We start from the raw sequence: 12,659 nt of genomic DNA on the forward strand, positions 1-12,659 counted from the left end.
GAAAATCCAGGCTGCGTTGTTGCTGTTGTTGTTGTTGTTGTGGCGGTGGTGGATTAAGGCTCCTGTTTGCTATTATGTGTCATGCTTCCTCTCCTTACTCAAAGTCATCCTCACAATTGTGCCTGTGGCCATTTACCGCAGATGTTAAAACACAAATAAATATTTCCTAAGTGGCTCCTTGCTTTGGTAATCCCCTCCAAAGATGCAGAAAATGCACAAACGTACACGTTTATTCCAAAAAGAAATGGTTCCTTTTTTTTGTGATTTTTTCTTCTTCTCATGAAACTATGAAATGCCCCTTGGAAACAAAAGACACATATTTATAGAAACCTTTTCATGGGCTTCTTTTCAGTGTAGTTTCAAGGTCAAAGTGACAGAAGTATGATGTGACATCCTTGTCCAATAGCAACACTTTTTATTTTTTTTATTGTTCACATATGTCTAGGAACCTAAAGACTCATAGAGATCATTTTACTTCGATTATCCTTTCATTTTTATTTTACATTATGATGAGCAACTGCTCTGCAAGAACTGTGTCTGCAGCAATGTTTTTCACAAGGCAGCTCTTGTAAAAGTTTATCATGTATGCGTGATGAAGAATATTTAGTCTCACAGAAGGTGTCAATATAGCACCATGTTACTCTGAATCATAACAGGTCTGTTCATCGTTCAGAACTGCTAATCGTTTGGGAAATAATGACTCCAGTGTTCATGGAGAAGGTGGCTCACAGTCGGTAATGTTGAATCTATCTATTTGTTACATTTGAATGGAGTGTTTATAACAGGACATGAGCGAGTGATGTAGAGGTACATACAGTGGGTAATTAATCATAAAACAAACTTATCTAAAAAAAAACATCATGATGTATTCCATAAATCTACATTTTACAAAGATGCTGTCACTCCTTAAAGGTGACAGACCCCCCCCCCCCCCCCCCCCCTCAGTGGAGAGTTATAGGGGAAAAAACTTTAAGAGAACATATCTTTCATTGTTTCTTTCAGTGTTTGTGTGATGCCAGAAATCGCGCGCGCACGTGCTGAGGCTGTGGCAGGATCAAGCGGATTGTTATTCATAGTGCTATCCCTGCCTCATGCATATCCATAACGGATTAAAGATTGCGCAAACATTATGCAACCAGCGCTCGCCTTTTCCCGCGTTGATTGGCATTTCTGGGGCACAAATCGGAATTGTGCAAGAGATATGGGCTACTTTTGTTTCTCGCTGTGTTGTAGTAGTGACCTATTTTTATTTTTGTGAAGGAACATATGCTATAGAGGGTTTATTTATTTATTGCTTGCTCATTCATGCGCTTGATCCATCCATCCAGCTATCTATCAATCTATCACGTGAAATACGTTTGTGCACCACCCCTGTGCAACATGTGCATCTTGTTATTACAACGCATGTGCGTCAATTCCGTTCCCTGATGTTGTCCAACTTGGAGCTTTACAGAACTCATAGCATTGCGCAAGCGCGGGAAAATCACCACCAGAGGCGATGAATGAAGTCTTTAAATAATGGAAAGGCACTCTCCACTTCTATTTCATTGTCTCTAGAAAAGGGGACATTAACGAGCATTGTCCCCTTTATTTTGAAAGGCTGATGAATATGTGAGAGCTGCTACCTGTCCCCTCAGGGGAGAACCCGTCCTGGGAGGTGGAGGCTGTCCCGGGACGAGGGCAGCTCTCAGGTGAAAAGTTTGCTCAAAGTGCTGTATCACGCCATTCATCTGAAACAAAAGCAACATCCCAGCTGATATAAAAGCCAAAAAGACAGTTGTGCTATGGCATTAGTTACATATTTGATCACAGATGTTGATAGTTCAGGTACTCGTTGCTTAACAATTAAAACCTGAACACATTACCCCCTTCTCCAATAACCTGCAGTTCAATGATGCATAAAACTAGTCTTCCCTCCTCGGGGGGACTTCTTGTTATTGCGCCGCTTTTGGGGAATGCTTCACTACTGGCGCTCAGGGCAGAGAAACGGCCCATTAAAATAATGTAAATTGCTCATTTACCTATTTACCACCTCTCAAACGTGTAGAAAATATATATGTCAAAAGACAAACGCAAAGCACAATTGCCGAACATCTGCTTGGCTGAATGAGCGTTTGCCGGAGCCTTCACTCCGGGGACCTATTAGCGTTTATTCCTGCGCCTGCTCTGATAAGGTATTCATCAAGTTTCTGACACCCCGCCAGATGTTGGGGAATAAACGCTGTCTCCTGTTGGACATCCTACTAATAGTTTGTCTTTCAGCCCATAGCAGAACAGAAATATCACTTAAGAGGTGGGTGTTGTGTGTGTGTTAGGGGCTGTAAATGATGATTGGTATTTATGTATTTATTGTGCACATTTAGCACTATTTATAGCACCACAAATGTGACTGATCTGTAAATCTACTTGACCAAATGTGCTTCTGTCAAAGCAGGCTTACAGTATGAATCATAACTGAACTCATTGGAAACACTACATATCATTCTGTAATGTTTCACAATTGCACGGCCACTTTCAATCGTTTCCCTTCAGCGGAGTTGCCTGCAGGCTATACAGTATACAGTATGGTGGGGTATGTAAATGTCTCTTAGGAGTCAATTGAAGAATAATTGAACTCAAAGACAAAGCCATTGTGTTAATCAGTTTGCATCACAAAAGCCATGAAACACGTTAAAATATAAAGACACACCGTGGATTAAGGTACTTTGTGGATGCATATTCAACACCCTGCTGGAGGTGAAATAAGCAGCGATAATTGGCGAGCACATCAACTTCCGCGCAAATGGAAGCCCTCGTTTAAGTCATTATCAGATGTATGTTAGCTCTTATGCAGTGTGTTTAGCAAGCGATATTTCCTCCCATATGATGTTGCAAATCCATCTCATTTCAATCTAATTGTCACGGTGCGTTTAGTGACAACATATCCTAGTTACCCGTGCAGGCTTAATGTCTTGATTAAAGAAACGACTGCCATAAATGTCTACAGTAATCCACTATGTTAACTTGTTCTGTTGCCATATGTGGAAAGAGAAACCCTGCATTTCACACACATTCTCAGATGACTGAATTAATTTATGATGATTCAGTTTTGGCAGCATTGATCGTGTCTATTTTGAGCAGAGATGGCAGGGGAATCAGAACATCCTGGTGTGTAGCAGAAAACATAGTTTGGTCATGTGCTGATGCGTAAGGCCCGTCTCATATCCAACATATCGCGGATCCACGGCCAAGTGCCTTGCTAAAGTGCCCTTGAGCAAGATCTTGCACCCTGCACAGCCTCCCTCACTGTAAAGCTTTAATAATGCCAAATAAAAGCCTCACATGTTTAAAAAAAAAAACAGCTATAACTTATACACACGTTTGAATTAATTAAGATATATTATGTGCATGCTGCGTCTAATAATTAGGAAATTATTTATGAGTGATAAATTAGCCACTGGGTTTATTAAGATCACAGTCTCCGTTGCGTGACAAAAGGCGTTGGGGACCTGCCCGTGCCGGTTTATCCTCTTAGAGCGCGCTCTCCCGCTTAGCCAGCAAATACTCGACTGAGAAGACGGGATGAAGTGAGAAGGGGTTGGGGTTGACCAATCAATCCGATATCAAACTTCAGCGACAGGCGCGAGCCATGAGTAAAACTCAGTCCTATGTGTTTTCTTCCTGCAGAATACAATCCCCCCCCCCCCACTCCCCCCGGTAGCCTCCGCTCCCTTCCTCCTTCGGATACTACAAGCGGCGGACCCTATAGGCAGAGAGAGATTAAAGGCTACTGCACGCTGTCAACAGTCATCTGCCAACCTCTGAGTCCACACACCGCAGCACAGTATAGCAATCCATGAGATAACTTAAGATGAATGAGCGCTAACGTTATTCAAAGACAGTTGTAGTCTGCTGCAGAGGGGCATTGCTATGATACAGCCGCCAGTCTTTACACAACTGCATCCACGTGACCGTCACTGCTTTCTAATCCATTGAGAATCCACCAGAAAGGAGCCTTTCATGTTTTTTTCTTTCTCTTCTGGATTGAAAAGCCTGCCCTGGTTTCTCAAATAACATGGAAACGATGATTTGTATTGGGCGTCAGCATAAAGCTCAATACATGGGAAGTAACACGGGCTGTTACCGGTGGAGAGTAGGCTACTATAAATCAGAAAACAATGTTTTATCTGATCCACCCGGTTAACCCACCAATAACATGGACGACTGGTGTCATGGCAGGGAAAACGCATACGATCCCCTTTTGGATGTACAAATGTTAACGTTTTATTTATTTTATTATCATATTTTGTGTCTTCCCTAATAGAAATCACCTCCTGCAGGTCAGAGTGCAGCCACCTTTCGGTTTCGCACATCCCATATTCATGCGTAAAAATGCAGCCTCCATGTGAGCCCGCCGTGTTTCGGAGGAAGCCGGGTCTCGGTTATTTGACGTCACGGTGTCTGAGAGGGGGAACTTGAAATGTGCGACTAGACTAGACGAGCCGGGCAGGGAGGGAGGGGGAGGGTGGTATGGGGAAGAGGGAGTGAAAATAAATGAAATCAAACGGAATGCAAAGGTTGCGCTTGCGCAAAAGTCAGAAACAGAATTGAATCAATATTCCCAAATCTGAAGGATATGGGGAGGGAGGGGGGATGTTGGTTTGAAGCACCTTGTGGGGGTTGGTGTAAAAATACTCTTCTGCTTTAGAGACGGAAGTCAGTAACATCTTCTCTTTACAGCAGTCTTTCAAAGTATACACATAGTGTATTTGTTGTTTTTCCTGCATTATAGCGAACATACCTTTATAAAATAGTGGTTACACGACACCGTCATATTAGTGATGCAGAGTCTGTGCATGAGCCTCTGTTGTCATTCAAACTGATTTTTTCGCCGTTTAAATGCTTATTATGGCGTCCATTGATGTGTGGTAACTCCTTTGGTTGTTTTTATGAAGCGGTTCCTTGTTAATCGGGTAGTGGGAGACGATGAGGCAGCGCCACTTTTGGCAACGTACCCCACTCCAGTTTCACGGTCACACTGTGTCCTCAGTTGCCCGTCTTCCAGTCGGCATGTTAGGATTATTATTTGTAAACGCTAATTCAATAACGAATAATAACCCTAACCCTAACCCATAGACGAATGACCCACATCCCCAATGTAAACCCCAAACTCTCTGCCTAGAAGTGGTTCTCTTACTTGCTCCCCCTAATATTCCCATTCACACACACACACAAACACACACACACACACACACACACACACACACACACACACACACACACACACACACACACACACACACACACACACACACACACACACACAGCCAAGATACTAAGATGGCTCCTTAATCAGTGTCAAGTTCAAGTGACTCCTAGTAGTCTAATACAAACAGCATGGGAAACAGTGTCGGCTATATGCATAAAGATGCAGGGAGCAGAACAACATGATGATAATAATCAACGTCGAAGTCTGAAAGTCGATTTTCATAATGTTTTTTTAATTTCAGTCAAAATGTCCGTTCACATTTCTTCATAAATAGTTGGTAAAACAAATCAACCAACATACAGTAGCCTAAAAAGTACAAGGAACCTTTGCCTCTGGTAGCTAAATAGGCTAACGCATAGGCCTGCTGTTGTAACAGGGTTTGCCTCAATGTGGCACAGTGACACAGTTCATCAGTAAAACATTTTTGCTCTTCAGGAATAACTTGGAGTGTGACCCATTTCTCCCAGAAAGTGTTACAACATCACATTCTAGCTGTGTTTATACATCAGATATTTTTTCGCTGACCTCTGGACATGGGGCAGAAAGGTGGTGGGAATAAGAAAAAGTACTTCATTTAAATTAAGGTATAGAAAATAGCATATAAAACATATATTCCTTAAATTATTTAAATAAACTTATTTCATATATCACTGTCACGAGGTACCGTTTTTTACATTTTATTTTAAAAGTAGTGCTGGTGGTCTGAAATTGTTCTCATATGAGTACAATATACTTTGTGTATGCATAATATTTATTTCTTGAGAATAGGTTACAATGCAATGCTGTAACTCTTTTTGCCACTGAACGTATTCTCCCCCAACCCACATAGATCTAGAATTCCTTCCACTAAATTTTGTTAAACACAAAAAATGTCATCTTGACAAGTTATTCACACAAAACAAGCAAATGTGTAATCAAACTGCTCTATAGGCAACACCACAACAAATAACACGCTTAGTTTCACAGAAGAATTACATTTAAAACAATGCAAGCTGACAGACAAAAAAACTTTTTTTATTTTTGAAGATACTGTGTTGTGACAGTTCCGTTGTTGCCGATGCACACATTTAAACATACTTGCACAAAGACATTGCTGGAACTATAAAGAGTGCCATAATGGCGCATATATTTGGGTGCTTGACCCGAATTTGAAATACTCAAAATGCTGTCACCTTGATTTGGAAATCATGAACTTCGCACACTCGTCTAAGACCTGTATAGGAGTGCAATAGGCTGATGGGTTTATTCTTTTTTTTCAATACTGAGTTTATGCTACGAATTGACATCTATTTCTGATTCTAGAAAAGTAAAATACACAAAAAAGTTTAAATTGAACCAAAAATAAAGATATCAACAGAACCGTTTTATAGCTTCTCAGCTCAACTGAACTCAGTTCTACAATGTCAATGATTTACATGTCAATGGTCTCATAAAGAAAATAAAAGTGACGGAAATATCTGCATTATATATAGACAAATCCATAATATTCATATAGATGATTTCTTCGATCCAAATAAGACACATATAGGCCTATTGGTTAAAAAGAAAAAACAGAAGGATACAATCGCGATGTTTGAGCTTTAGAGTTTATCATTTGTTCAATGTTAAGCTGGTTATGACCAAAACTGTACAGTTCTTGTTAGAAAACATTTCCATAAATATCATTTAAGTTTCAGAACTTATACCCATAATTAAATTACAAATTGATAAATATGGCATCATGGATATGTATTTACAACGGTATTAACAAAAGGCAACGTTATATTCAACGGTAACAATCGTAACCTAATACCACATTTCTCCACCTGAAAACGGACGTTGACAATAGATTCGACCCCATCAAACAAGGAAATACATTCACGAGTATAATATTTATTTAGGATTTTTTTTCTGTGTTCAAGTTCATGACAAAGACTTTGGCACGTTTCTTAAGACTGTTTGAAGTTCCAACAATCAATTGAAGAGGCGACAATAGCGCGTCACCGTCATATAAAACAGCGTGAAATAATCTTCCTTTTTATTCTTTTTTTTAAATAAAAATTTGAGAAAATACATAAAATGAAAAATAAAACAATTTTTTTTCTGTAAACTAAAAGATAAAAAAACATTTATTTATACTGAGAAAGTATTGAGTTTTATTTATTCGGGATTTTGTTTGATTTCCTCAAAACTGCGCAATAAAAGTCAAATTTCGTGATCCTGAGAACGGACGTGGCCTGCTTGGTGCTGGCTTTTGCTCTCATCTCCTGTTGTTGTTATCCCAATCCCATTTGTGTGTGTCTGACAGCGTGTGTGTGTGTGTGTGTGTGTGTGTGTGTGTGTGTGTGTGTGAATGACTGAGTGTGTGTGTGTGTGTGTGTGTGTGAAGAGAACAGGAATAGTTTTTAAGTTTTTTTATCCCCAACTCCGTGGTCCACATTGAGAGAGGGTTTGTTCTTCTGACTTCAAACGTACCATTCATTAAAGTTGGGTGCCAGTCCTTCGCTGTGACCAGACGTGTTTTGTACGGCTAACGGTGGTGTTTTTGTCGGGTCTTCAGTGTTGGCTGAGACCAGCACTGGCGGTGTGGACGACTCGTATCCAGAGCTTGCTGCTGGAGACGATTCAGATCCTTGAGACTCATGTACCTGTGAAAAAAATAAAAAAAATAAAAAAGATTAGATACTAAGACTGACTTATAATAATATTGTATGCCCTAACAGTGAATTTGAAGTTGCTCGATAGAAGGGTGTTAGATTTAAATGCGGATTAATTCTGGATTTTATGGAGCTTCTGTAACAGTAAACACACAGCAAACTTAAAACAGGCACGGCAACTTCAACACTGCAAACCATAGCCACATCAATGCGCCATTAATTTGTATCTTAAAATGTAGTTTTTCTTAAAGTATGATGTTATTAAAAAATGGCAAGAGAAAACATTTAAACGCTTTTCTTAAAAACACGTTACTTTTTTTAATTAAGGCAAAAGGCTTTAAGCTGTGAATCTAGTATCACAGAGTGACAGACGTGTGGAATAATCACAACTCACTCACTGATATATTTAAATTGTTTAATTGAGAGTTTGAGTGTCACTAATAGACTAAATGACATCTTAAATGTTTTTCTCTTGTTTATGCAGTGGGACAGTGCTACACCATCTTAAGAAATGCCTGAAGTTGTAGTCTGTTGCAGTAGAGGGGGAAGTGGGGGAGTGGAGAGAGAGAGAGAGAGAGTGTGTGAGTATGTGTGTGTTAATGTGTTTAAGGAGTAATGAAGACGTTAATTACCTTCATGTGTTTCCTGAGAGAGCTGGGGTGTGTGTATGACTTGTCGCACACTTTGCAGATGTATGGCTTGTCTGATGTGTGCACATGCATGTGCTTTTTCCTGTCGCTGCTGTTGGCGAAGCGTCTGTCACAGCCATCAAATTCACACTTAAACGGCTTCTCACCTGCAGGATTAAATACACACATTGAGTTACCCCAATGGTCCGCACAAACAAACTCCCATTGTAACACAACCTGTAAACCCGAAGCCCGGTGATGTAAATAGTCTGCAGCCTATTTTATAACACGAGTAACCTACATTTTCAGGGCGACATGGATACTACACTCTGCTCTGTCAGGCCTGCGCCTTCATACTACTACTGGCCTGCTCTGTGCGTCTGCTCGTATAACGTAAACACTGAATCAACAGGGCATCTACTGCACGATGTGATAGCTGAACAAGGGCAAGAATTATAAACACAGCTCCAAACTCATTCATTATAATTGTATGTGACGTCCAGAAAGAACAAGCGTTCTGAGTCTAGCTAAATAGCCCAATACAGCTAAAGCAATTAAACTTTAATACATGGGTCTATCTTTTATATATCACACACAACTTCTGAGCAGAAAAGCTACACGGATCATGGAGAGGTTAACACACAGAGTTGGTCAACAGAAACACGTTTTCTGCATTATTGAGCCAACAATAATTGATCAGTGTGTTTAGGAATAATTCAAACTGCACTAATAACAATTTGGGAACAGTTCCACTGGAAAAATGTGGGCCCAACTTCTCAGATGGTTGATGTAAACAACACAGACATGCACGTTTTTTTGTAGCACACAGCACACAGCATTTCTATTCAGAATAGCCTCACTTTAAAAAGGAAATATGTTATTTTACGCACGCCGTGCCATGCTACGTTCGGTGCCTACCTGTATGTGTTCTTTTGTGGATTTTCAAATTTTCCGATCTAGCGAATATTTTCCCACATCCGGGGAACGGGCATGGGAATGGTTTCTCGCCCGTGTGCACACGGATGTGGTTGACGAGTTTATACTTGGCCTTAAAAGATTTCCCTTCTCTCGGGCAGTCCTCCCAAAAGCAGATGTGGTTGCTCTGCTCGGGGCCGCCGACGTGCTCCATGGACACATGAGTGACCATCTCGTGCATGGTGCTGAACGTCCTGTCGCAAGTCTTTTTGGGTCTGTTCATCTGGTTCTCGTCTATCCATTTGCAGGATAATTCTTGTTTAATCGGTTGTCTCATGTATCTAAAGAAGGCTCCTGGACCGTGGTGTGTCGGCACATTCATCCCCATGTTCATGTTGATAGGATGGCTGTAGTTGTGAAGCTGAGCCCCGTAGTGGTCCGTCCGAGGGCTCGCGACCGGACGGTAAGGATCAGGTCTTCCGAAAATGTCCCCGCGTAAGCCAAGATGCATTTGGCTGTTAACTACATGTCCACTCGGCGAAGTGTGGCTCACCCCCTGGTCGTGAAGTCCTGGAAACAACAGATGTCCGGGGTTATCGCTGATCCCGGGCGGCCCGTGGAGGCTACCCGCCGAAGATGCAAAGAGCCCATGCTGGGCGCTCGGCGCTGTGGACTCTCCAACACCCCGGTTCCGGAAGAGAAAGTCCCGTGTTGAATTGAACGCTCCCCCACCGTACGAACCCACCTGCCCGCCGTGAGTGTGTCCCAGGGCTGCTGCATATCCAGTGGCTTGCGGAGTGAAAGCTGATGTCTGGCTGGAGGCGATATCGTGAGCCACGCCGGAGCTGATTTTGAAAGCTGCGGAGTGGGGGGAATCGGTGAAGGGATTCAGTCCCAGACCCTGGTCTCTGTTCCCGAGGTCGTGGTGCCGTGGTGTCCCGAAACCCCCCACTCCTAACGATGCAAACTGCGGACCGCTATCAAGAAGCATAGTCATGAGCGTGAAGCAAACTTAGGACACGGGAAGAAAACAAAATTAAAATCCAGTGCAGCGGAGCGCGCAAGCTGCAGACAACCGCGCCGAGATTTACCACGTTTTGCGCAAAATCCTAAAATAAAAAAACAAACGGAGCCAAAACGGGGAAAAATCCTATGCGTAAAGAGTTGGGAGAAAAAAATCTCCCGTTGACTGCGATCCGTGAGAAAGAGGATCAAACTTCCCCCCCTTTCCAGCCGGATGATGTCCTTGGACTGATAAAGTCAATCACTCACTCCCAGAACATAAATGAACTCGGGAGGCAGTGCTACAACAGCCAATCAGCGCTCAGCTACCCCTCCGACACGTGACTGCGAAGGAGGGTGTTAATTGGCTAGATTTCTGGTGATTGGCACAGTTTGGTATTGAAGATGGCAGGTCGTCTCAATTGGTTTCATTTGATTGGCTCTTACAGGCATTATTTTGCAGGTATAGCGGAGCACTCTAGCGCAGATCTTGGATGTGTTATGTGTAGCGCATGTCTTATGCAGCTATACGTGTTTTATACTCCTCAAGAAACTCCCAGGCAGTTTTATAGATTCAAATAAAAATAATCGCTGCAGGCTATTAAACCTATTTTTTCAACCATATTCAAACTTTTAGTGGCCCCCTTGATTATTATGCTGAAACAGTTAACGAAGCAACATTCAATGTGTTTGGTTTACCATATTTAGTTTTTTCAAACATATTAAAAACTTTTCAATATATTTTGAAGATCTTGCATATTTGAAAAAAGATCCTATCTATCTATCTATCTATCTATCTATCTATCTATCTATCTATCTATCTATCTATCTATCTATCTATCTATCTATCTATCTATCTAGTTTATATATCATTTTTGATATTTTTTGACTTATCTGTGTTATTTCTCTCTTTCATGAGACCAGTTTGGCTCTTATTAACTGAAAACTTGAATGTACTTGGCACAGTTCCAAACTGTGGCTTTATTGAAGCCGCTTGAAAGGGGAGGGGGTATTTTTTTTTTTGCAAAAGCTCTATAGGGTGTAAGACGGTGGAATAAAAGACAGAAAGAAAGATGGCAGTAATTGTAATATCCTGAGATTTTTTCGCTCAGCCAAAAATTCGTGCCATTGAGCAAGTTTCACAGGGCTGCCGCTGACTCGCTGCAGGACACATGAAATCTGATCAAGTTCAGAGACGCGCTGAGTGCTTCAAGCGGCGCTTTTTAACTCCAAACCTTTCACATCCTTTCCCCCTCAATCTGTCCCAGGAAGGAGCTCACATTCTTTATTTTAGGGGATCTGGACCAAAAAAAAAAAAAAAAAAAAAAAAAACTTCAAATCAGTCCTTCATTCTGCTTTCGCCCTCATTCATACCGCATTCACTCCAGAACATTTAACCGAGAAAGAGTTATAGAATGAAAAGGTGAGTTTTTTTTTACTTATCCGTCGTCTGTCTTTTAGTAACAGGGGCCACGAGACAGGCCTGTGTGGACTGCATGGTGTGGAAGTGTGTAAATCTACAGTTTATTATATTTAACCGGTTGAGGTTGCATGTGATTTAGTTTTCTTGAAGTGAGGATAGCCTGCTCAATGCTTAGGCCTGTTACTCATATGGTAATTTATTGTTGCAAGGACCTGCATACCTCTGTTTCTTTATGGCAGTCGTGCACATTAGTACGCTACAACACTTACGCTTTTTGTACATAACCTCAACAACTTATCTTGAAGCAAAACGGCGAAGGAGATTCACTTCATCTCCTTTTCCTCCGTAAGCTGCTCTCTCTCTCTCTCTCTCTCTCTCTCTCTCTCTCTCTCTCTCTCTCTCTCCCCTTCTCTCCCCCTCCCTCTTTTTGCCTGCCTTGCTCTCCCTCTCCCTCTCTCTCACCACGAAGACATGGCCTCTCACAGTTTACTCCTCCCTTCACTCTCACACACGTCCTCTCACACGGCACACAGCATGCGCGTGCACCAACACACACACACACACACACACACACACACACACACACACACACACACACACGCACGCATACACAGTGTACCACGAGCACACACTCAAAAACACGTAGCCTACAGAGAGAGACACACACACACAGTTAACATAGTTTTCCTTTACAGTTTTGCAGTATGAGATTTATGGCGACCTTTTTGAACTTTCGCAAGTGACAAGCAGCCTGTTAAGTTTTCCTGTATTCCCTCCATATTTTATTGGCTTGTTGAAACGTGAAG

General features: G+C 41.7%; 1 protein-coding gene and 1 long non-coding RNA gene across 4 annotated transcripts in view; one reads left to right on the top strand and one right to left on the bottom strand.

The window, feature by feature from the left end:
- LOC115014352 (uncharacterized) overlaps positions 1–12,659 on the top strand; it is an 89,713-nt gene that overhangs the window by 44,773 nt on the left and 32,281 nt on the right. The window lies entirely within an intron of this gene.
- On the bottom strand, positions 5,466–10,670 carry zic3 (zic family member 3 heterotaxy 1 (odd-paired homolog, Drosophila)). The gene is made up of 3 exons (XM_029441131.1): positions 9,432–10,670; positions 8,517–8,680; positions 5,466–7,875 (listed from the first exon to the last, which is right to left on the bottom strand). Exons 1-3 carry the CDS (start codon positions 10,423–10,425, stop codon positions 7,693–7,695), a joined length of 1,341 nt encoding a protein of 446 aa, XP_029296991.1. The 5' UTR covers positions 10,426–10,670; the 3' UTR covers positions 5,466–7,692.

The sequence above is a fragment of the Cottoperca gobio genome, chromosome 10 (assembly GCF_900634415.1).
Source record: "Cottoperca gobio chromosome 10, fCotGob3.1, whole genome shotgun sequence".
Classification (NCBI taxonomy): domain Eukaryota; kingdom Metazoa; phylum Chordata; class Actinopteri; order Perciformes; family Bovichtidae; genus Cottoperca; species Cottoperca gobio.